A 26,128-nucleotide genomic window follows, 5' to 3' on the forward strand; every position below is an offset into this window, starting at 1 on the left:
ATGGAAACGTAAAACACTCACAGCCCGCTACCGTGTATCTTCTCGGGATTGTGCCTTCTGGTTAGGGCGAGGAAGGAGGTGGAAATCAGGCGTGCGACTGGATCTGTTCCAAGCACGCCGTTTCCAGCGCAAACTTTGCAAGAAGAGAAAAGTTGGGCCGAGTGAAGCGCGCCCGGCTGCGGAGTCACTCCGAAGCGAGGAGCGGGCCTGCCCCTCCGCTGGGGGCCGCCTCCGCCCCGGCCGCCGGCTAGGAGAGCTCCTCGGGCGCCGGCTTTCCCCTCCCTCCTCGCCGGCCCCCGCCTCGCCGCTCCCCTCCCCTCCCGGCCTCGCGTCCTTCCCCGCTGCCTTCCCCGCGCCCGCACCGCGAGCCGCAGTCGCCGCGGCCCGGCCAGCAGGCAGGGCGCGCAGGGCAGGCAGGGCAGGGCAGGGCGCGCGCGGCGCGGAAGATGCCTTCCCCGGCGGCCGGCCAGAAGGAGCGCCTCTACAAGCTGCTGGTGATCGGCGACCTGGGCGTGGGCAAGACCAGCATCATCAAGCGCTACGTGCACCAGAACTTCTCGACGCACTACCGGGCCACCATCGGGGTGGACTTCGCCCTCAAGGTGCTCAGCTGGGACCCCGAGACGGTGGTGCGGCTGCAGCTCTGGGACATCGCCGGTGAGTGGGAGCGAGCCGCCCGCGGGGGAGCGCCCTGCGGCAGCCTGCCGCGCCCGCGGCTCTCCCCAGGGCAGAGCGGCTGAGCGGGGATGCTGGGACTTGGAGTGTGGCGGCCCTGCGGAGCGGGGGCTCCAGGCTGGGAAAGGCTGCTCTTCAGGTCTTTGCGCTTTTGTGGCTTGTTGTCCTCTGTGGGCATTGATTTCGCTTCGGCCGGTGTACGGTACTGTACGAAATAGACGAAGGAAAGCCCCTGCCCCAAGCGTCTTACAATGTAAAACGAGACACAGGGAAAACGAGAGAGAGAGAGAGGGGCGGCTCTGTGGAGATGTTCTGGAAGGCAATTTGGGACAGAACCTGTAAGGACAAAAGTGGAACCAACCTATTGAATAATCTTTGCAACTAACATAGTAATAATATCTGAAGGATGAATCACCTGCATTTTAATTAATTTGTGGAATTGCCCGACTGTGGTCAAGTGCCTAGAGAGCTTGGGCTGTGAGTGTCCAGAAATGAGATTAGGATTCCGGTTGCTCTGCCAGAATCAGATTCAGTAGCTTAATCTTGGTTGGATCATATTTTCGGTTTGTAAACTCCTTAGAGCAAAGACCTTTTTAAAATATTCATTATTCTGCCAAGTGCTGGAGGACAGCCTTGCAAATACCCTGACAGGCAAAAAGAGTGGGTCCAATACCATGTCAAGCCAGAGCTTTCCCTAGAAGCAAAAGTGACCAACCCTGGAGGCTTTTGCACTTTGGGCACTTCATGGGAAGGGAAGACTTGCTAGGGAAGACAATCATGCTAGGGAAAAGCAAATGCAGAAAAAGAAAAGGAAGACCAAAAATGGGATGGACCGGCTCCATAAAGGACGCCTCAGTCTTGAACTAAAGAGAGCCAAGCAGAGTTGTCCTGGGCAGGACATTTTGGAGGGTTTTCAATCACTGTTGTTGCTTTCTGCTGTCAAGTCATCTCCAACTTAAGGTCTCCCAAGGAGTGCAAGCGAGATACAATTGGGGCATCCTTGTGGCTGGAAATGCATGTGCCACAATCTTCTTTCAACAACACACTTGCTATGAAGCAAGCCCTCCTGAACATTTTGGAGATAATAAAAATGGGCATGAGCTGTCAATGGATGCACTGTGCAGAAAACTGGGGTGCTTCCTGTAGTCTGCCCCCATTCATCTGAATATATGCACCAAAGCATCCGTTGTTGACACGGTCAATAAACTTACAATGCCACGGTGCTCATTTCTGTGTGCAGGCCTGCAGAAAATTGGGTGGCAGTCAAGAGAGGGAGCTTCAGACTTAGAATCAAGAGAATCATAGAACAGTAAAGTTGGACAGGTCCAAAGGGCCATCAGGTCCAACTCCTGTGCAGTGCAGGATTCCCAGTTAAACCATCCCTTGCAGATGGCTGTCCAGTCGCACCTTGAATGCCTCCAATGAGGGAGAGCCCACAACCTCCCTAGGTCACTGGTTCCACAGTTGTACTGCTCTAACAGTCAGAAAGTTCTTCCTGATATCTGGCTGGACTCTGGCTTCCTTTAACTTGAGTCCCATTATTCTGTATCCTGTGCTCTGGGAGAAGAGAAGAGAAGAGAAGAGAAGAGAAGAGAAGAGAAGAGATTCTGTCCCTCCTCTTTGTCACAGCCTTTGAGGTACTTATAGAGGGCTATCATGTCCCCTCTCAGTCTTCTGTTCTCAAGGCTGAACAAGCCCAGTTCTCTCAGTCTCCCTCTTAGGGCAGTGTTTCCAATGGCTATCCTTAACTTCCTACTAACCAACGGGGAAGACCTAGTGAACAAAGTGGCATCTATAGAACTCTGGGGGAAAGTGACCGTGCCATATGTAAGTTCTTGATTCTAAAGGAAGCAAAAGCCAAATTTAGCCAAACACATACCCTGGATTTCAAGAAAGCCAATTTTAATAACCTCAGAACAATAATAAGTAAAGTCTCATGGTAAGTGACTTTAATGAGAAAAAGAGCCCAAGATGGGCAATTTTTTTTTAAAGGAAATTCTAAAGCTACAATTACAAACAATTCTCTAAAAAGATAGACGACAACATGTGGCTTCACAAAAAGTGTAGAGATGATGTGAAAGCAAAAAAAAAAAAAAAAAAGATATGTCTACAAAGTGGAAGGAAGGCTAGTCTACCAAGGAAGAATGCAGGCAGGTAGCGTGAAATTGCAGCAAAGGCATCAGGAGGGCTAAAGCTAGGAATGAAGTAAGGCCAGTGAGGTATGTTTATTTGTTTGTTTATGTATTTGTTTCATTTTTATACCACCCAATAGCCAAGGCTCTCTGAGCGGTTAAGAAAAATTAGGAATGCTAAAAGCCTTCTTCAGATTTGTCCAAAGTAAAAGACAGAGGAATGAAATGGGGGTTCAGCTACTCAACGTGGATAGCAAAATGATAACAGATGACAAAGAAAAGGCAGCAGTGCTCAATTCCCACTTTGGCTGTCTTCTTCCAAAAGATCTATGACCTTCCTGAAGAAGGGGACATATAAGCTGAAGGAGCAGGATGGCAGCTCAAGATGGATAGGTAAATGATCAAGGATCATCCAATTGGGTTGAATGTTTGAGTCATAAAAGGAGCTGGCAGAAGAACTCTCAGAACTACTCTCTATTATCTTTAAGAAATCATGAAGGGCAGGGAAGTGCAAGATGATTGGAAAAGGGTTAATGTTCCTATCTTCAAGCAAGTAAAACAAGAAGAACCTGGGAACTACAGACCAGTCAATCTGACATCAATCCCTGGGAAAATTCTGGAGCAGGTTATAAAGCAGTCTGCAAATATCTTGAAAACAATGCATTGATTACTAGAAGCCATCATGGATTTCTCGAGAACTAATTTTGTCAGACTAATCTGATTTCAGTTTTTGATTGGGTAACCTCCCTGATGGACTGAAGGAATGGTGTGGACATAATCCGTCTTGACTTCAGCAAAGCTTTTGACCAAGTGCCGCATGGTATCCTGATTAGCAAACTAGCAAAGAGTGGGCTAGATGGAACAATGATCAGGTGGATCCACAGTTGGCCACAGAATTAGACTCAAAGAGTGCTCATCAATGGTACCTTCTCAAATTAGGGAAGGTAACAACTGGAGTACTTCTGGGTTCCATCCTGGGCCCTGAGCTCCTCAACATTTTTATTAATTGGAAGAGGGATGATTATCAGATTTGTAGATGACACAGAACTGCACAGGATAGTTAATACCCTGGAAGACAGTAAGAAGATTCAAGGTGATCTTGACAGGTTGGAGAGCTGGGCTGAAAACAACAGAACGAAATTCAATAGAGACAAATGCCAAGTTCTGTACCTAGCAGAAAGAAACCAAATGCATAGTTATAAGAAACAGAAAACTTGGCGCAACAATACTGCAACCAGAAGGATCTGGGAATTGTTGTAGATCACAAGCTGAATATGAGCCAGCACTGTGATGTAGCTGCAAAAAGGGCAAATGCTATTTTAGGCTGCATCAATAGAGATAACACTTCTTGTGAAGCAATAGTTCCCTTCTAGTCAGCACTGGTTAGGCCCCATCTGGAGTCCTGTGTCCAATTCTGGGCACTGCAGCTTAAGAAACATGCAGACAAGCTGGAGAAGGTTCAGAAGGAGGCAACGAGGATGATACAGGGGCTGGAAACAAAGCCCTGTGAGAAGATATTGGAAGAACTGGGCATGTTTAGCCTGGAGAAGACAAGACTGAGGGGAGAGAGGATGGCACTGCACAAGTACGTGAAAGGACAGGGCCTCTTCGCAATCATCCCAGAGTGCCGGGCACAGAATAATGGGCTCAAGTTACAGGAAGCCAGATTCTAGCTAGATATCAGAAAAAAATGCTGAACTATTAGAGAAGTACAATAATGGAACCAATTATCTAGGCCCTAGGGAGGTTGTGGACTCACTTGCACTAGAAGCATTCAAGAGGCAGCTGGACACCAATCTGGGAGGAATGGCTTAACTTGGCGTCCTGCACTGAGTGGGGGTTGAACCCGATGGCCTTCAAGCTCCTGCCAGCTCTGATTGTTCCAGTACTGTGATTCTATGTGAAATGGCTAGTTCAGCTTTCCAGATGTGTTGGATTTCAAATTGCAACATGCCCAGCCAGCTATTACAAATGCATTTTCTATGTCTAGACAATGGGGTAGAGATCTGATTTTTAAAACAACTTTAAAACAGTTATTAAAATAGGTTGTTGAATCCCTTATTTTTACATCTGTTGTTTATACCTGTCAACTGCATGTCGGTCTAACTGCATCCAAATACATTTCTTAGTATCACATCAGCTGCTCTTTCCTTATTAGTTCCAAGAAGAAAGAAACAAATTTTGTGTGTACTTTTTCCCCCCATCAATAAACATGCACTTAATTGCATCTAAAGGCAATAATTGGATAGAGAGAACACATCAACAGCATTAGAGGTTAGCAATAAAGCTGTTGATTCAAAACATAATTTCATGAAGTTTGAGAAACATCAGAAGATTTTTAAATGCAGTCTTATGATGTTCCTCAGACTTTTGTGAATTATATTTGAAGCAACAACTTTAATGTTTGACTCTACTTTTAATGATTTCTCCCTTTCTCTCACCCACATACTCAAATTACTTAAAACAAGACCAGGGAATTCCTAACATTCCTTTGGAATTAAGGGATTTTCAAAGCTTGCACTGTGTGTTGGCACAGCCAATATAAGCAAAACTGCTACGATGAGCGTGCTTGGATTCATACATTCAGTGTTGTACAACCCCCCAACTTACTAGGTTGCTGTGACACCTCTAGTACAGAAATACATGGAAAGTAGATCCCCAGATGATTTGGATTTCAAATCCCCTGCCAGTGCTGGGAGTCGTCATCCAAAACAGCTGGAGAGCCACTTACTCCCCACCTTGTGTTAGTATAATGCAGAAGGTTTTAGGTCTGTCTTGTGTTAGACTGGTGGTATATCAGCTGCTGTACTGGAAACCCAGCCTACATCACTAGATTAATAGGAGGAATCTAAGTGGTTGCTCCTTCCCGTTCCACTGTTGCTCTCCAGGATCCCTGGGTGTGAGGAAAGTGGCAACAAACTTTTTTTTCACCTCACACATCCATACCTATAATTGGGTTATTAAGACCTGAGACTGAATTGAGTTGTCACTGAATTGTGGGTTGCCATTCTGTGTACACCCTGCAAACAAGCCTGCATTCACAACCTAACCATAAACCATGGCTTCTCTTCCTGGGTAGTGAGCTGAATGTGTTAGAACTGTAGTGCTACAAAGCCTTTATCCTTTAAAACATCGGACGGTATCTAAAAGAAAACAGCACATTGTGATTGTATCAAGCTTCTGATTAGTATGAGGAAAAGTTGTACAGCAGATCATGTGCTGCAAGATCATATGATGTAGCTTTCGAGCAAACCGTTGAAGTTTTATATATAATTCCAAAAAAGCAGAAGAGTTTAATGAGCAGCACAAGCTCTGAATTATGCTACACTTATTGGCAAGATGGGAGGTTTCCTGACCCAGAGAGAATGGGGCTGCTGTACATTGAAGGCACGTCATGGGGGGGGGGGGGTCTGCATAGATATTTCTGTTTGTGCATACAGTGATTCTGGCCATTTTTGGGAAAGCTCATCCCAGGAAGATCAGGAGGAAGGGCTACTGTAGCTCAATATTGGAGCACCAGCTTTGTATGCAGAGCATCCCAGATTAATTCTCCTGTGCTCCATGTAGGGCTTGGAGGGACTCTTGACAGAAACCCTGGAAGGTTGCCTCTAGCCAGGGGCATAATTTACACATGGGATATAGGGAGCTGCCTGATCCTCATCAGACCCCCGGTCCATCTGGGCCAGTAAAGCTGCCACTGACTGGCAAGAACGGCTCTGCAGGATTTCAGGCCAGATTCTTCCCTAGCCCTTCCTGGAGACAGAAAGATCAAATCTGGGACTTTCGTGCTCTTTCCAATGACCAACATCCTTTTATTTTATTTTATTTTTTAAGTATCTTCCCCTGCAGCATCTCTGTCACTATACAGAAATGCAACTATGCAGCATTAGGGAAACAGGACCCTGTATCGAATAATGCAAAGACTGACTCTATCAGCAACAGCATTGCATTGCATTGCATTTATACTCCACTTTTCTTCCTCTTTCAAGGAACCCAAGGTGGCATATAAATTCTCCCCTTCTCCATTTTCCTTGCATCTACCACCTTGTAAGGTAGATTAGGCTGACAGTCCATGGCTGGCCACGAAGTCCCCTAGTGAACTTCATGGCAGAATGGGGACCTGAACCTGGATCTCTTGAGTTCAGCACTCTCATCACAGTACCACGCTGGCTGTCAGTGTCTAACCTTATATGATTCAGGTATACATGTTTGCCGTCTGTAAGTCAGGGGAGGTCAACTCTTTGGGGCCAATGGGCAAATTTGGAAAAGTGAGAAATGGTTGTGTGCCCACTCATGCACTGGAGCAGTAGCTCCTCCTTGCACTGAAGAAGGTCGGTCAGAGGATGCTCAGTCGAGGGGCACCTGGCTGTGGGGCACCACCTGGGAGGCAGCCCTTCCCCAACCGCTGCACAAGCAGCATCTCTCTTCTGCACCAGCTGCAGCCCCCTTTTCAGCTGCTGCTGATGACAGGAAAGAAGGTTGCTGGTTGGACCACTGGTGCTTGGCCAGCGTTCACGGACTTCCCTCAGCTCTCTTTGGAAGACTTGGCAGAGCACAAAAGATGCCCGGAATGCCTGGAGGAATGGATTCTGGCAGGGTATGTGGCATTCCTAATATGAACCAAACTAGATGCTCCAATTTCTATGTTCTTAAGTATTAAGAAAATGTGGGTTGGTTTGTCTTCTGCTGAAGCATTTCATTCTTGAAATGAATGGGCACAGTTTGGATCTGCCTCTTTTTATCAGTGGCCAGCTGTCATTTCTCCGGTAGAAACACAGGCTCCAGCATTCTGTGAGAAGCCCTGGCTGAAAATGATTGGTGCATTTCGGTTCCCTTCTTTTAGCTCCTTACGTTTCTGGCTCCTTGATTTGTACTTAGAGCCAGCCATGTATGCCAACATGAGTGACAGAAGCTCTTTCGACATATCCTGTATTCCTTGGACCTGACATCGGTTCTTCTATGCAGCTCATTTAACTTTTCATTTATATTTCATTTATTTATTTAGAAAACTTCTATGCCGTCCCATTCGCCGAAGCCTCGGGGCGGCTTACAACAATAAATAAATAATAACAATATAAAACAATATAATATAATTATATTGGCCATAAAAATAAAATAAATAAATAATATTAACAATTAAAATGGCATTTAAATAAAAAGGTCTTCTCCTGGCATCGAAAAACAAATAACGACGGCACCAGGCGGACCTCTCTGGCATTCCATAGATTGGGTGCCACCTCAGAGAAAGCCCTCCTCCGAGTACTTACCCTCCTAATATCCTTCACAGAGGGTTCCCAGAGAAGGGCCTCTCCCACTGAAATCAAGGGTCGGGTGGGCACATATGGACGTAAGCACTCCTTTAGGTAACCAGGACCCAAGCCATTAAGGGCTTTATAGGTCATCACCAAAACCTTGAATTGGGCCTGGACTTCAATGGGGAGCCAGTGAAGCTGATGGAGAACTGGAGTCATGTGAACATAATGCCCATTCCCTGTCAGCAGCCTGGCAGCTCTATTTTGAACCATCTGAAGTATCCGGACCATCTTCAAGGGCAGCCCCACGTCGAGCACATTACAGAAGTCAAGTCGGGAAGTCACCAACGTGTGTGTCACTGTCGCCAGGCAGTCATCCTCCAGGTAGGGATGCAGCTGATGGATCAGCCGAAGCTGAAAGAAAGCGCTCCTCACCACGGCTGTCACCTGAGCTTCCAGTGAAAGCTCTGGGTCGAGGAGCACTCCCAAGCTGCGGACCTTGTCCCTAAGAGGGAGTGCAACCCCATTCAGGACTAGGTCAAGGTCCCCTTCCCCGAAGCCCGATCTGCCAACCAACAGGACCTCCGTCTTGTCTGGATTGAGCTTCAGTTTATTGGCCCTCATCCAGCCCATTACCTCGGCCAGGCACCGGTTCAGTACAGCCACTGCCTCACCTGGATTGGTGGAAAACGAGAGGTAGAACTGGGTATCATCAGCGTACTGATGGTTCCGCAGCCCTCACCTCCTGATGACCTCTCCCAGCAGTTTCATGTAGACGTTAAATAGCAAAGGGGGCAAAATGGATCCCTGCGGTACTCCATGGCATAGCTGCCGTGGCACAGAGCCATAGTCCCTCAGCGTCACCTTCTGGAATTGGCCATTGAGATAGGAGCAAAGCAGTGCCTCGAACTCCCAATCCCGCTAGCCTATCCAGAAGGATACCATGGTCGATGGTATCGAAAGCCGCTGAGAGGTCCAGGAGAACCAACAGGGATGTACTCCCCCTGTCTCTCCCTGCACAGGTCATCGTACAGGGCGACCAAGGCAGATTCAGTGCCTTACCTGGGTCTGAAGCCAGACTGAAATGGGTCCAGATAATCAGTTTCATCCAAGAGTGCTTGAAGTTGCCCCACCACCACCTGCTCCAACACCTTGCCCAAAAACGGGATGTTGGCCACTGGTCTATAATTAGTGGCCATCTCTGGATCCAGTGACACCTTCTTCAGGACCGGTCGGACTACCGCCTCCTTTAAAGGTTTGCCCCCCTGGCTGGAGGTTCTTTTGGCTCACAATGGCCCTGTTGACTATGGTGCTTAACTCCTCACTCCTGCTCCCAGCTGCCATTGGCTTCCTATGCCTGTGAATGAAAAATGACAACAGGAACAAGGAAACATTGCAACTTCTGACACCCGAGGGAGGACATGTCTCTCAACATGGTAGCCCAGTTAGTGTTCTCTCTCAGATGACAAGGCCTCAAACCTCCTGCGGAAGCATTTGCTTTCTCCCCCATTTTCCTGGAGACCTGTCAGCTCCCAGTTCAGAAGGCTGCCTAATCTTTTCCAGCATGGCTCTGGAGAGTCCTGCAAGATCAGGACAACCCAGGGAGGCAGTTCTGCATGAAGAATTCACTCTTATGTTCTACAATGTATTCTCTGTTCCCCCCTTTGTGGTTATGTGCATAGAGGCCAGGCCAGGGCCTTCTGGGACTCCCATAAATGTGTAAAATCCTCAGGTGTCACCTCATCAGTGACACCTCAGGCAGTGGCCAATCAAGCACCCATCAAGATTGTGTACACACCTTAGACTTGGCAGTCTCTTGGCAAGCAGGGTGGTAGGGGAAAGGAGAACGGGATTTCAGTAGAACCTTAAATCCACATAGTTGTAGGATACAATGAATAGTTTGGCCTGCAGTTCCCATCATCCCATGCTTGTTGATGGAAGTTGTAGCAAAACATCTGGAAGAACCTGGGGAGAGGAAGGTGCAGTTATGGGGAAACTATGTTCCCATAGGGTGGCAAAGTTTAAGCTCTTTCCAAAGCTCAGACTGGGCAAGAAGCCTAAATATTGGTGTGTCTGTTCTAGGTTGAATGTTGTTGTTGATATATGCTGCCAGGTAGGGTCTGATTCAAGGTGACCCTATGAATGAAAGCCTTTCCAAATGTCTTGTCCTTCACAGCCCTGCCCAGTTCCTGTGAATTTGTGGCTGGGGCTTCCTTGATGGAGCCTGTCCATCCCCTGTTCGGGCTCCCTTTTCTTCTGCCTTCAACTTTCCCTAGCACGGTTGTCTTCTCCAATGAGCCCTGCCTTCTCATGATGTGCTGAAGTATGTCAGCTTTATTTTTTTAATGTTGGGCCTGTTTTATTCATTTAGTTTTGTTTTCATTTCTCAATTTTCTAATCTCTGAACCCACATTGAAGTCAAGAGCCTTAATGAATGGATAGACTAATTTTCCATGCCTTCCAGCTCCCCCTTTACAAACAAAGGCCTAGAGATACTATTCAAGTGCTTAAAGTGCTGCAAAGCAGATATGGTTATTATGCATCAGTGCAGAGTATATTAGAGCACTTTTGCTGGAATGCAAACAAATTCTCACTGGAAAGTGAGATAGTCACGGTAGCATCTTGGCTACACATTCCCTTGACAATCAACCACAGCTTATGCAAAAGAGGAGAGATGTCTTTCTTATGCCTTTCTTGTGGAAACACAGCAAACCCTGGGTGCCCGAAACTGCAGGGACTAAATGCAAATACATGCAGCACAACTCAATAGCAAGTTCTTCTGTGCAGATTAAATTTGTGTCCCAGTCTGGGCATCACGCTTTACACAGAGGGCAGTGTGGAGTTGCTAGCATAACCATGCTTCCAACCGGAGTTCAAAAGTTCAGGCAGTTGTATTGACTCATATTTTTTAAAAAATCAGTTCTGTATGTTTTCTTCTCCTGGGGAGCAGGTCTTATGCAAGTCGAACCAGTCTTAATTGCCTGTTCAAGCCATGGAGATGTTCAAAGCTTATGCTGTAGACATATTGCTAGCATACAATGCTACAGAGCACGCTTGTAGAATGCGTTTTCCCACAAGAGTATTTGCATGAAATTTCAGGAAGCAAATGAAGAGAAGGTTTGATCCTTAGCATGTAGGGTGTATTGATCCCAGACTAAACTAAGACCAGGCACAGTTACACTAGAACAACCAAAATTAGCTGTCTCTGCTGCTAAGGAAAGGGGACATGCATTTTAGCTCTGAGCTAGCAGGCAAATATTGCCCTATAGCAGCAGTACATTTTAAAGAATTCCCCCTTGAAGCTGTTGGCTTGAAAAATAGTTTGCATTTTGCAAGGGAGATATCTGGGCATAAGGAAACCTCAGCAAGATGTTTGGGTAACACATGATACAGCCATTCATCTTGTTAGTCTCTGGGAGAGATCATAAGGCATCTTTACCGGAAACCATATGTAAGAACTGCTTTTGATGACCTTCAGTGTTTCTCCGAAAGAACATGCTTGGGTTCAGCTTCATCAATGGACAGCAGTGTTATGCAAGATAGAAATAATCCAAGAAAGAAGGGCACTTGGAGTTTCTGCATCATGTGAAAGATTTTGTCCCTTGTTTTAAAAAGGAGGGTGAAATGAAAGGAATGTTGGCTGGTGAAACAAAAGTTCAGTGTTACAGACCTGGGAGGGCGTCTGTGTAACGAATGGGCCACCTCACGTTGCATGCGTTCCGCACATCACGCTTCCAAACAACTGTGCAAGAGAGAGCTCTGAGAACTGCCAGGGTGGTCCATGGTGGGTCTGGACTCCTGACGGAACCTAGCAGTTACCTTTGCAAACTCACCTTTCTGCCACATGCTGCTTAGCACAGGGGTGTTTAATCTCTGGCCCCTGGGGTTCCACCCTGGCCTCTGTCGTTCCCTAGGTGGCCACCTCATCCCCTTGGCTCCACACTTTTCTGCTCAGCCATGATTGTGTGACAGCTTCCCAGATATTGTTCTTGTTATGATTATTATTTATCTTATTTCTGTGCCACCCTGTATTCATTTATTAGGTATTATGTATTTATTAGATTTATACCCCACTTTTTCCTTATGAATGCAAAGTGGCTTACACCATTCTCCCCGTTGCTCTCAGTCCTGTCCGCACAACAACAACCCTGTAAGGGAGGTTGGGCTGAGAGTCTGTGATTGGTCCAGAGTCATGCAGCTGGCTCCATGGCTGAGCGGAGTCTCGTAGAACCCAAGTCGCCTGCCCCCTGGCCCCACACTCTTAACCCTTGCAGCACAGTGGCTCTCTGTGTGGTTTACAAAGGTGAATAAAACAAAGTAATAAAATGCAATGCAAACATCATAAAAACAAAGCAACATTAAAATGAATTTAAGATGAGTTTGAAATAGCTAAAAACATCCAGTAAAAATAACTCTGCAAAGGAAAAGAATTGTCTGGATAATCCCCTTGGGTAGCCAAGGGGATCTTTAAGGCTGCTCTCTCAACCTGGTGCCAAAAAGATGGCAGGTTTGACACCTGGTGGGTCCCAGTGGGGTTTGTTCCAAAGATGGGGTGCAGTTACCTCCACCCGCTGCAGAATAGAGGAGATGCTTCCCCAAGGGCTGGGTTGCTGGATGCAAAAGCTTTAATAGGGTTGGACTTAGTGAGCACCACTTTTGCCTTCAGCCCCACCCACTGCTGGAATGTGGACCCTGAGAACGTGTCCGAAATTAAATCCATCTCTCAGACCGGAGGAGGCCCAGCTCTGCAACTCAGCTTCAGGTATCAGGTAGAGCCGGTGCAAGCTCTAAGGGCAAACCGCCCTTTGGGACAACAGCAGAACTAACGATGGTTTGGGGTTATGTCTGCGTCAGAGCCAGCATCAGGCTTAGGCCTGGCCAGCCGCCTGTCAAGAATCTGTGCTGTTGGCAGGCCCGGGAGTTCCTGTCCTTTCCACCTGCTCTCCTCCCTCCTGTCCAGGCCCAGACAACCGGGCAGTGAGTGAGAATAGATGTCACCGCTGCTGACAATGGTGGTGAGAGGACAGTCGCACTGAAGGAGGTCTCTGGGGGGTTCTCTTGCCACAAGGACCCCAAAAACCTGGCTGGAATCAACTCTATGACCTGAAGACCTCAACAGCTGCGCCTCCGTCAGCAGTATTTCTGCACTTTGCTTGCACAATAAAGTTACAAGCTGAGTGTTTGCCCAGTGCTAGAGTTAAATTTTGACCTGATGGCAATGACCTGTCATACAAACAGCATCCAAAAGGGATGATCCATTGTTTTCCACCATGGACGTGTCTGCTGCCAGTGTGAAAGGAACATGCTGTAAGGAAAGCTCAGACTCTTTCCGGGAAGAAAACCACACCTGCCGTCCAACGCCAGCTTTTTCATAGTTACGTCTGCTTCTATCATAGAAAAGCGTGGATTAATTTTCTCAGAGTCTCAGTGCATCTAGTGGTATTTCACCAAGCCACGCTGTGGATGGGCTTTAAAAAAAATCAACCAATAAAATTGATTTTAAGATGAGGTTTTGCCAAGTAATAGCTTTTCCAACGATCTGTTGTAGAGTGAATATCTGTACGCATCGTGATCTGCTAGGGTGACCTAATTTGGTCTATTTCTTCAGAACGTATTGTCTATGGTCCTCCCATTTTATTTAGCTTCACAATTAGCATCTTTTCCTCCCCAAGACTGGGAAAAGCATATCTTGGATATGAACACCCATATTTCTGCTTAGTGTCTATAATACCTTCTCCCCCATCTGCAGTCACAACTGTTTGTTCTTTCCAAGACCCAAGCTCTGTGCAGCCTCTTTCAACCTTAAGACCAAATCCATTTGGAGAATCCTCTCAGGGACACAGTCTTGGGTGGGAGGAGCCAAAGGCAAACGGGGTGGAGTCAAAATATTAAATATCCTTGCATGCTTTAGTTGAAAGCCCTTAGTTTAAAGAGACACAGTTTCATCTTTTAAAATTGGGGTGCAAAGGAGGCTACACCATGGCCAGGAAACCACCCAGAATTAGAGAGACAGCAACACAGCCAAGGGAGGGCCACCTTGGGAGTCCAGGTGAACCATATTTGTCCCCTGAGCCTGAGGCCTGCCTTCGCCACGCTGTAGAGACCATGGGGCACATCCAAAGAAATGTGCATAGAATGAGTGCAGCAAGTATTACTGTTCTGCAACAATGTACATGCCTCAGTGAGAACTAGTGGAATGCCAAATGCTTTGTCAAATTATCATACAACTTATCTGTCAGTACTTTGACTGTGCACAGTTCTTAGTGGGAAGCAGCTGCTCAGGACTGGCGGACTGGTGATGTGCTTTCTCTTAAGAGAGTAGGGTTTGCTTTTTGTTAGGAGCTTTGTGGGGGGTGGGGGGGGGGGTTAAACTGGCCATGCAAGTCCTGCTAAGGAGCTTTCCAGTGGAGAATTGAAGGCACCCCAAATTCTAGGGCTCCCATTTATGCATTTCTGTAATCATTTTTTGCACTTTTAAAAACCTTCAATAACCCATGCTTTCTGGGAGGTATGCAGCACACAGGTATACAACCCTAAAAGGTAAGTATAGAATCCTAAAAGGCAAACCATGGATAAAAATAGTGCCTCATCAAACCGGTGGAAAACTTGCAACACAGTAAAAGAGTTCTAAGTTCTAAATGCACTAAAAATAGTTGGAGAGTCAAAAGGTTTGCACCTGTCCCTGAAAAAGCCATCCTGTAGGTTCAAGGCAAGCCCACCTGGGGAGGGATTCCATGCCGGGCGCTACTGAATTCCATACCTGGGATTTAGGCTATAAAAAGTCAAAGATAAAGGGAAGATCTTACAGTTACAGACTAGTGCTTTTGACATGGAACTAACAGAAGCCTAACACTAGTGTGACAACAAGAATCCTTGCTAACATGATGGGTTTCCAGGGAAGCCTTTTTTTTTAACATTATTTATTAAAATTATGTCCTGCCTTTTTTCCTGCAAGGAACCCAAGGGCGCCTGCTTTTTCCCATCTGCACAACAGTCCTCTGGGGTTGATGAGGTCAGAAGTCAGCGACTGACTCAAAGTCACCCTGGATGAGTGGAGGCCAGAACCTGGATCTTCCCAGTTCCAGGGCCACCACACCTCTCTGGATCTATATGTTCCGTTAGCACTGGTCTCTGGTAGGGCACTGGCGAAAGCACAACCCATGTATACCTTGTGGGGATCGGTCTGGTCACTGAGACAATTTTCAGGCAGACCAGATATCTGGCATCCTGTCTGGACCCAGAAAATGACCAGATTGAAAGACTGCCGATCAAATTCAATATTGACTCGGCAATTCGGTGTGAAAGAAATTTACAGAAATTGCATTTATGAAGTGTGTTTTTGTCATTGCAGGTCAGGAAAGATTTGGGAACATGACGCGGGTCTACTACCGAGAAGCTATGGGAGCGTTTATTGTCTTCGATGTTACAAGGCCGGCAACCTTTGAGGCGGTAACCAAATGGAAGGAGGATTTGGATGCTAAGCTGACTCTTCCCAACGGCAAACCGGTGCCGACGGTTCTCCTGGCAAACAAATGTGACCAGGGCAAAGATGTGCTTGTCAACAATGGCATCAAGATGGAGCAGTTCTGCCAGAAGAACGGCTTTGTGGGATGGTTTGAAACATCAGCCAAGGTAGCAGCATCTGTGTTATGTTAATGAAAAGCTGGCTGGGGGATGCTGGGAGTTGTAGGACTTTCCTTCAGTTTAAACATGCATAGGATGTCTGAAAACTCAGTGACACACTGAGCATTTCACAGCTTTTGATGGTTTTTTTCACTTTTCAGATTTTATTTTATTTTATTTAAAACTTTTCTACAACAAACAAACAATTTTAAAGATTATCCCCAGAATATTCATACACAAATATTATCTTAGTGCAAGAAATGTCAGAAATGGAACAATTTCAGAAAACTGGAGGCCAAATCCAATCCAATATTGTATCCAATGTTAGTCCTATTTACGATAGGCCCATTGAGATGGATGGGGCTTCAATTAGATTAACAATGTGTTATAGTGGTTAGAGTCAGACCGGGAAATGGGAAATCTAAGTTCTGGTCCCCATTCAGCTATGAAGCTTCCTGGGTGACTTTGGATCAGTCCTTGATTCTCAGCTTAACCTTCCTCACAGGGCTGCTGTGAAGATACAATGGAAAGGAAGAAGAGGCTTTTGTAAACCACCTTAAGTGCCTTGCAGGAAAAAACAGTCAGATATACATTCAGTATAATAAATAATTGCATGTATTGTGTTCTAGGAAAAGCAGATTTTGCAAGCCTTTGTGTCTGCCCACTTCAGACCATGCCTTGTATGCATACAAGGGTGTATTGCCTGGATTTACTGAGTGTCGTGTCCAGGGCTAATCCATTGTAGAGCAGATCCATTCAGATTGATAAGATTTAAATTCAGGGATGCCTGCAGAATCCATTTTGGGGGTGAGAATCCATTGGATTCCTGGACTCAGCTCTCCAAACTACTTTCCCATGGCTGTGCAACTGGACAGCCATCTGAGAGGGATGGTTTAACTGGGAGTCCTGCATTGAGCAGAGGGCTGGATCCAATGGCCCTCTGGAACCTTCCGACTCTACTATTGCATGATTCTATGAATCCAGCTTCCTGATGAACATGTCCAGCATTCCTCACCAGGAACTAAGCCCTGTGCCTTCGTTCTGCAAGCATTCGACTCTTTTTTTCAGACCAGGTCAAGCACAAGAGGAAATCGACAAATACTAGGAGGACAGTTTCCATGGAATTGCCTCCCATCCCTGCTTCAGTTTATCATAATTCTCCTTCCTTACAGGGGGTCTATTCCACATAGGACGAATATGGAACACCACCTTTAGTTCCAACTGCTCAGAGTATATTTTGGTCCCCCTTCCATCCGGTAATGCAGGATTCTTTGTGTCAAAATTGCTCTGCAGTCAATATTTAACATGGTTATAGCAGAGGTGTAGCCTCAGCAGGGGTCATGGCAACTTCCAGCAGTGGCTTTCCAGATGTGCCACCATCTGACCCCTGATTGTTGGAACTATCCTGCAGATGGAACCAGGCTAAAGCTGTGTGGGTCTGAACCCACAGAAGTGCCTCCAGTCTCAATTATAGTGAGGTTGCAAATTAACTTTGTTTTTTAAGTCCTAATTACATCAGACTCTTAAATAACTGTATCAGGTCTCTGGTGTATTTTGGCTAGTGGCAAAGTAAAGCCAGCCACTATGGAGTCGATAAAAATAACTCTCCTCATGCATTCAATGGAGAAAGATGCAGCTTTTTCTTACAGCAACCTCTCCAGCCCAATCCACAGCTGGCCCATTGAAAGTGAGAAGCTGCAGGTTCAAGACAGGCTGAGATTCTTGGTTATGCCTAACTTGGAAAACTCTTTGCCATAAAATGCAGTGATAAGTGGTAGCCTCTTATTGGGGGAATTTAATGGATCTGGCACAGTCTTGAAAGGCAGATGAGCTGCAACGTCAGCTAAGAACTGAACTCAGGCTGGAGGCATTGGGTTGGGTCCAAAGGTCCCGTCTCCCTGCAGCAGCAAGAATTCCTTCTGCTTGTGAAAGCTTCTGCTGCTGCAGAAAGGGAACCTTTGGAACCAAGTCAATATTGATGTACTGATTTTGGTAATTGATAGGCTGCCTTTCACAATACAAATCCTTCTATGGTGGTTTACAAATAATATAAAGAGAATACAATTGCCAAGAGCAGTATTAACAAAGACAGACCGGCTGGGAATGCGCTGGTGTTTTGGATCATCAGCATCTGCCTTCCTTTGTCTCTTGGAATCTTTCAGACAGGGCAATGGATGATAGAGGCCCCTGGGGCCAGGGAGGGGAATTAGAACTGGAAAGCAGGCCTGGAAGGTTTCTCCACCTGGAAGGTTTCTCCTTTCTGTCCTGGAAGATAACTCAGGTTCCTACAGGCTCAGGGAAGCAACAGGGGAAGGCTGTGACCATCCTGGCCTCCTTCCAGGCTTTCCTGGCGCAGCTGACTGGCTGCTGCTAAGGGTGGTGAAGCTCAGGGTGAAGCTCAGGCCAGCTGTCATCTGTGTAAGGGCCCTCCTTGCTTGCTCAGATCTGCACATTCCAAGCCCAGTGGTCGTGGTTTGAACATCAGGGAAGTGGCGCTTGGGAGAGAATTCTAACTAGCGGCCTACAAATCTGTTGTTTCTCTTTCTCTTGCTTTCTCTTTTTTCTTTCTTGCCTGTATATTTTGATAAATGCCTGTAAAAGTCAACCAAAATGAAACTCTTGCCCATTTGTATCAGCCACTTTCAATAGGCACAGCTATTCCTGGCATGGAGAATTTGGTAATGTACAGACCTACCATATGGCTGTTAAAACGTAAGACCTCAGAAAGAAAGCCATCTAATTCCAGACCAATACAGAGATGCAGGAACAGACTTTTAAAAACGAAGTACTCCAAGCCCAGACCTGGGCAAACAAATGTCAGTTTTGATATCTCCTGCATTCAAAATTTAGAAAGGTGCAGAGGAGAGCAACAAAAACCATCCAGGGTTTGGAACACTGCCCTGTGAGGAGACACTGAGAGAAATGGGCATGTTCAGCCTTGAGAAGACTGAGCAGGGCATGATATCCCTCTGTAAGTACTTGAAAGGCTGTCACACAGAGGAAGGTCAAGATCTCTTCTTGCTGATGCCAGAGTATAGGACACGGAACAACCAGTTCAAGCTGTGACAACTCAGATTCAGGCTAGACATCAGGAAGAGCTTCCTCACTGTCAGAGCAAAGCGACAGTGGAACCAGTTGTCTGAACAGATCATGGGCTTTCCCATACTAGAGACATTCAAGAAGAAACTGAGTGGGGTGGCGTAAATTGGTGTCCTGCAACAGTAGGAGATTGGACCTGATGGCCTTTTTAGCCCCTTCCAACACTACTGTTCCACAATTCTATGGGTCTGTTCCTCCCCCCCCCCTTTTTTTTTTTAAATCTCTCATACTTTTTGCTCTGAATATGGAGAACTTGACAAATATGGGGAAATCCTTACCAAAACCAAACTGGAAAGGAATTCTCACTTGTCATGAAGCTCAGGATCTACTAGGAGGGGTCTGGGACCTCTGGGATTACCACCATCATGGAGATGGAGGCAGACCTTCCCCACCAAGCCGTTCATAGACAGGAACTTTGGGGTGGGAGGGAAGACTCTGCCAGAGGCCTTCTCATATGAAAAGTCTGGGATGAAACCTATCAGCATCCATCCCTCAGGCTTCATGAATTTCTTCTCATTCTTGGTCCAATCTTGGAAGCAAACTAAGCTGAGAGAAGGTCCATGAATGCTCATAGAATGAAGCTTGTGCCACCAGCAACCTGCAGCTGTATAACCTGGTGCAAAAGAGGGATCTTGCTGGTGCAGTGGTCAGGCAGGGCTCCATTCCTGGTGAGCCTCACAGGACCAGCTTTCTTCTGTATCGGGTGCAGCAGCACAAATGGAAGAGGAGAACTGCTTGCACAGGAGTGGGGCTCAATTCCTGGTGAGCACCTTGCAAACCCTGGGGGTTCTTGCCACAGACTTGGACTCAAGGCTGCTGCAAAGGAAACCGAACCAGGGAATCTAATGGATGCTCCTTCCCAAAACAGATTCCTCACACATGCAGGAAGCCTATTCACAGATGCTTTTCAGCTGCTGTCTGTAATTACTGAGGCTTCAAGGGGCTCTTCATAAAATGAGCAGCTCAAGGCTGAGAGAGTTACCAGAAACAGCATCAGCCAGACCTTCCTGAATCCAGTTTCCCTTCGCTTGTTGCTGGGCTGCTTCCTTGATGGATACATGGCGTGAGTCCTTCTGGACTGACCTCTGGCTCTCCTCTGGCTTGTCTCTAGCCTGCTGGGTTATTGGGGGTCTTGGTTCCCAGTGTCCTGGTCCACTGAGAGCTTGCTTTTTCCTTGAGCCCTGATTGGGCTCACCACCTTGGAACTCTTGGACCCTTGGCCCTGCAATGGCTGGAAATGCAACACCACCCATCCCTACTTTTAACACTTCTCCACATTTCCTCTTTATAAATACCCAGAGCTGTCATTAATAGTGTGCCCAAGTAAGACAGATCCATATGCTCTTCTGTTCTTTCTCCCCTGCTGCCCTGCATAGCTAATAGCAGCTTCAGCAGGGAGAGGTGCAATTTACAACAGGGAAAAGGCACATGAGAGAAGCAATGAAAGCCTCCCAAGAGCATCGCAGTCTCTTTGTTCGAAGCAAAAGAAGCAGCAATATTAAAAAATGGGGAGAGGGAGGAATCCTCATCAACAGTCTCTTGCACTAGATCCGGTTTGGCCCTTCATTCCCTCGCAGTTGAAAAGAGGTTATAGTGCTGCTGCTTCTGTAATTAGTTCTCTGGAGACTTAAGGGAAAGTGCTTGGAAATGCTATAGATTTCAGAATGAAAGATACTTCTTGGCAGGAACAGTCCAGACATAAATAGGTGAGCTCAGCCTTCAGTTCTGTACACTGGGTCCCATGATAATGCATCTCCAAGTTCTTTGAACTTTTCCTACAGCCAGAGGCAAGTCCAAGCTGTCACCCATTCTAGCAAGCATGGTACAGTCCTGCTCTGGAAATCACTCTGGGTTCTGTTCCCTTTCAGATCATGTTGTTTGGTAATACCGATTTGTTAGCTTCCTGACCTGTCCAGTCCCTGGAGGATGGATAACAACATAGGGATACCAGCATGATAACATACTCCCTTAAAACATCACAAAAATGTGGGTTGAAATCACCTCTGAGTTTTATTTATTTGCCTGTTTCACTTACTTGGTTAGAGATGCACCTCCAGCATTGTTGCATCTGCCCTGAAAGGAGATGGGTTCTTTGTGCATGCTTTGAGGACTCTCAAAATTACCTGTTGTTTGGGGCCCCTTGCCTTGTTTGTTCCAGTGCCCACAAACTTTACATGTTCTGACATACCCCCAAGGGAAAAGCAGTGGCTAAAGAGTCAGCTTAAGATGCTGGTTCAAATCCCTGTTGGTTGGCCAGCCACCATTTCTCGATCCGAGAACCGAGGTAGATCCTACCTCACAGGATCAGTGTGAGGATAAAATGGGAGGGGAAAACCCATGGATATGCCTTGTGACTCATGAAGGACTGGAACACACAAAAAAGTGAAGGCCACCTCTGTCATGAATCTGCCATTAGTGCAGTTCATTTTGAACTGTTGTCCGTTATTTAAGAGTAGATGGAGAGACATGAATAGTGTTCCTAAAGGAAGGGTACACCAGTTCCTGGGGCAGTACTGCACCCATGACCCATTTGTGGGTTTCCTGTGGGCACCTGGTGAATGGAATGCTAGACTAGATGGACTCTTGGTCTGAAAGATCCAGCATGGTTCCTCTTATGTTCTTATGCTGCCGTTACATTCTGCATTGCCTGTAGGAATGGAGAAGATGATGTCTAAAGTATCTTCAAGGTACCACCAGAGGGGAACCTGTACTGATAGGAGAGAGAGCAGAGGCAGAATCCTTGGGTGATGTTCTGGGGACACTAGGCTGATACTTTTCCTCTCTGAAATGTTGGAGGGTAGGCAGAGTGCATGTCACATCTGAGGTGGGGATTCAAGTCCTGGACTGCCCTCCATCTGCATCATCATAGGATTCTCTTATGTGAATGTTTCAGCTTTGTTCCTTGGATAGTGTTTTCTAAAGCAAGAGTTACAATCAGCACTCTCTCCTCGTGTCAACATGATACCCATGCCTCAGGAAACTTGGATTTCCTGCACAGCACTGCTTGGCTTCCTCTGTGAGTTATGGCATTAACTCCACCTGGTCTCCCCCTGCCTTGGTTTAACATGTGGAGACTGGAGTGGTGGTGAGGAACTAGATTACAATCAAAGCACATTTCAGATCAGTTAATGCAGAGTGGGCAAAAGGTAGGGTTCTGGATGGCTTCTGGTGCCCAGTTTGGTCCAGCAACAGCAGCAAAGGCCCACCTTGCCTCCAGATGCTAAAACCCCTGATCTGCAAGTATTCAATAAATGCATGATTGTAGCACCCTAATTTAATTGGGATGTTCAAATCCCTGATCCACAGTAACTCAATAGTTTTGAAGGCTGCTCAGACAAGAGCTCATAAGGTGCACAAGGTAAATGGCTCCACCCCAACCCACTGTTTGCATTCAGCTCTTCCCATCTGTCCCACCAGCTTGCCCTGGTTGGGCCTCATGATTCCAGTTAAAAGTAAAATCCAACAAGCCCGGTGGCTGCCCGTGTCAGACTTGATGTGGCAACCTGGGGCACTCCAGCGTCCTGGGACTGCGCACTCCCATCTGCCTGTTGAGCACGCTGGCTGGGGTTTTTGGGAGATGTAGGGCCGAAACATCTAGAGGGAATCCTGGGGACTGTCCATCAGCATATCTACTAAATCCATGCACCCTCCACCTCCAAAAGCAATGGTCATGCCTGCCCTCATTGTTAGCCCGGTTCTGCAATGACCGGGTTTGCACGATCACCCAGTGGGGAATAAGCTACAGTGGTTGTTCGTCACCCTGTGTGTGTTGGTCACGTGCTCACTGCGAGGGGATTGCAATTATTACCCTTAGCAGCATGGCTTGTCATGTCATGCAAACCCAGCCAGGGTGACTTATGGGCATGGTTAAGGAGCCAGGTGGAAACCACAGGCTGCTGTAGGTTTCTGGCATGGCTTGGTACCCATGGCAAGAAACCTCTGTGGCCAGGCCTGCATGATGCAACAGGCCATGCTGCCAAAGGCGGTTTTGCTGGCACGTGTGTTGTGGCAGGGGAACAAGCCCCTCCAGACACAACGATGTGAGCTGGGCCATCGTATTGGGCGTCGCCATCAAGAGCTGCCAAAGCTGTGGATGCAAGGGTCTTCTGCACCTGGGCACGGCTGCACTATTTGGGAAACCACTGAGCAGCAGCTGACAACTTTAAGTCCAGGTCCTTGGGGTCCTGGGCTGACTTCACCCACACAGGCATCCCAGCTGATCCCTCTGCCAGGTAGTATCAAAGGACCCTGCGGTCCAGCTGAGATTTGCGCAGTATCAAAGGCACTCCTAACCTCTGGAGATGTTCTTGTATACCTAGCCCCATTTTTTTAAAAGTCAAGTCAATTCACTGAGAGAATGTTGCTCCTATGACTTCATTAGAAAGCACCTTTCTGAGAGATAGAGAGAAGACTTCCAGAAATATTTGCCCTTGAAGGGGGGTGGGCTGGCAGCCTCCATTCCCCTGCTGAACTTTGGGGTGGAAATTAAACACGTTTGCTTTTTATTACATTTTGTACTACCCTTCCAGGAGAAATTTCCCAGGTGATGTCCTGGTTTCCATGACATCAACCCAGAAAACTCTCTGTTTAATGAAGTACAACACAATTCAAGGAACATCAAGAATCAGTGTAGAACTAACAGTTGCATAAAGGTGAGTCAATTCAGGTCAAAGCCTTTTTTAGAAAAAACTGGGAAAATTAACAAAGGAGTTATTTTAGTAAAATAAAAAGGACCAAACAGATAAAAATGCTAGGTCTAGGTTAGTCACCTTGGGAAGAAAGGGCAACCCATTCCGATGTTTTAGAGTGCAGCTCCACCTGTCAGAGCCAGCAGCTGGGGGACGAATGGAACAGTGCAGGACATGTTGGCTGAGGGAGGCTGCTGATCTAGTCTGGCAGTGCATGGACCACTGGCTACGCTGCCTCTGATGGGATGGGGTAGCAATTGGTCTACCAGCCAAAACTGCTGGCCACTGCTCTGTGCCACAGAGCTATCTGGCCTGTTGGGGATAGTAGTGATGTATGAGAAGTCAATTTCAGCTCATGCTTTAAATCAGGACCCACCTAGTTCACAACTTCCAGATTGAGCATTCGCTCAGACTCAACCCGTGCTTGAATTCTGCCCATTTCTGAGCTTTCCGGGTGATCCATAGACCAAAACCAAAGATATTCTACAGTGTGCGCATTTTTGAAAAACTGCATGCAAATGCACTTTAATCAACAGAAGAAGATTGCATGCATTTCTAAGATGCCTCAGCTGAGGCATAAATTTGGAAAGATATGCATGAAAAGACGCATGGCTTTTCATGGAAAATGGAGGGGGGAAAGTCACAAAGCTTGCAGTCTGATACAGATGCAACTTGGAATTTGCTTTCATATGGAAGTCAGAGAATTTTGAGGTAGAATTTAATTCCCTTTGCAAGCTTGAGTTTTGCCGATTCACATATCCCTAAGTGAAACCGTGCCCTTCTGGTGTCCTTCAGAGGCAGTACAGGCCCACACTGGCCATATCACTGATTGTGGGTGTGCCTTCTCTTGTTCCTCACCATAATTGAGTAACCCTAAGCATCTCAATTAATTTTGAATGATTTGGATCCTTAAATTGGGTTCCCACAACTTTTCATGCTGCTATAAACTCATACTCCTCGACTGTATAAGTCCAGATGTAGCAGTATATCCTGGGATTACAAGAATCATAGAATAGTAGAGTTGGAAGGGGCCATGAAGGCCACCAGGTCCAACCCCCTGCTGTTGCACGACACCACGTTCCACCATCCCACTCAGATGGCTGTCCAGTTTCTTTTCCATAAACCCTAAATGATTTCCATGGCCAGAGATGTTTTAAAATGATGTGGAAGTGGGAAAAGGCCACCAAAATAAATGCGGGTACATTATGTCATCCAAGAAAGCTGGCCATGAAGAGATTTATTTCAGATCCTGCACCGAAGAGCTCTGAACATTAGTGTTGTTCTTTTGTCTTGAAGCAGGATGAAAAATGCAGACAAGATCTGGCAATGAATTCTAAAGAGCGTCCTGAGTTTTCTTGGAGGGATATTCAATAAAATGATGTCCCTCTCATCAGATTTATGTAGGGACAGATGAGTCTAGTGCCAGTGCATCCACTTCCCCATGTGCTTTATGTTCAGTCAACTCCATCCTTTTCATTTCAATTTGCAGTTAAATAGCATACAGTATAGCCATACTTTCTAAGGACTTTGTACCAAAAAAAAAGAAAAAGAAAAAAGGCAACCCCATAGGTCTCATGAGGGAAGCCACCTTTTTCAGTAGACTGTTTTATTTATTAATTATATTTATATCCCACATTGCTTTTCTTTCTTTCAGGGAACTCAATTTAATTTAATTTAATTTAATTTAATTTAATTTATTTAAAACATTTCTGTGCCATCCTTTGCAACAAGCCTCAGGATGGCTTACAGAAGATAAAAATAACAATATAATAATATAAATATCATTGAAACATTCCACAATAAAGCAAAATAAACAGCAATATATCTTTTTCATAACTAAAGAAAAAGAAAGAAGAAAATGAAAATGTGACTGTATAAAATTAATAATATTATTAAAATTAATGATGTTAATTATTAAAATGGTGGTTAAATAAAAAAGTCTTTACCTGGCACCGGAAAGAGTAGGGTCGGTGCCAGGCGGACCTCTCTGGTGAGTGCATTCCATAGTCTGGGCGCCACCACAGAGAAGGCCCTCCTCCGGATAGACACCCTCTGTACTTCCTTCAAGGAGGGTTCCTGGAGCCAGGCCTCCCCTGCCAATCTTAAGGGCATATAGGGGAGGAGGCGTTCCTTCAGGTATCCCAGTCCCAAGTCATTTAGGGCTTTATAGGTTAACACCAGCACCTTGAATTGGGCCTGGACTTCAACTGGGAGCCAGTGAAGCTGGTAGAGGACCGGTGTAATATGAGAATAATGGCCAGTCCCCATCAGCAACCTGGCAGCCCTATTTTGTACCAATTGAAGTATCCAGAACTCAAGACAGCTTCCATAATTCTCCTCCTCCTCTCCATAAGAGCCACCCTGTGAGGTAGCTTGGGAGGAAAGTCTGTAGTCACCCATGGAGTTCGATGGTGGAGCAGGGACTAGAACCCAGATCTCCGGAATCCCAGCCCCAGTCTTAAGCACGACTCCACACTGGCTGCCTTTGGAATGGACCGTCATCCCAGCTGCAGCCACATCATTGCAACCTCTCCTCAGGAAGCACCCATGGGAGCTGGGCTAGCAATCGGACAATCTTGCTCCTTAGAGCAGTTGTTCTCTTTAAACAAACACGAGGGGGGTTGTAAGCAGGGCCTTTTTTGTCATAGAACACACCGGA

General features: G+C 46.4%; 1 protein-coding gene across 1 annotated transcript in view; it reads left to right on the plus strand.

Moving 5' to 3' along the window:
- Positions 1-438: 438 nt before the first annotated feature.
- RAB38 (RAB38, member RAS oncogene family) overlaps positions 439-26,128 on the plus strand; it is a 30,018-nt gene continuing 4,328 nt past the window's right edge. Inside the window, exons 1-2 of the mRNA XM_044442194.1 lie at positions 439-657; positions 15,411-15,691. Coding sequence (XP_044298129.1) covers positions 447-657; positions 15,411-15,691 — 492 coding nt within the window. The 5' untranslated portion in view covers positions 439-446. The remainder of the gene's footprint in view (positions 658-15,410; positions 15,692-26,128) is intronic.

The sequence above is a fragment of the Varanus komodoensis genome, unplaced genomic scaffold (genome assembly GCF_004798865.1).
Source record: "Varanus komodoensis strain SLA01 unplaced genomic scaffold, ASM479886v1 scaffold4, whole genome shotgun sequence".
Taxonomy (NCBI): domain Eukaryota; kingdom Metazoa; phylum Chordata; class Lepidosauria; order Squamata; family Varanidae; genus Varanus; species Varanus komodoensis.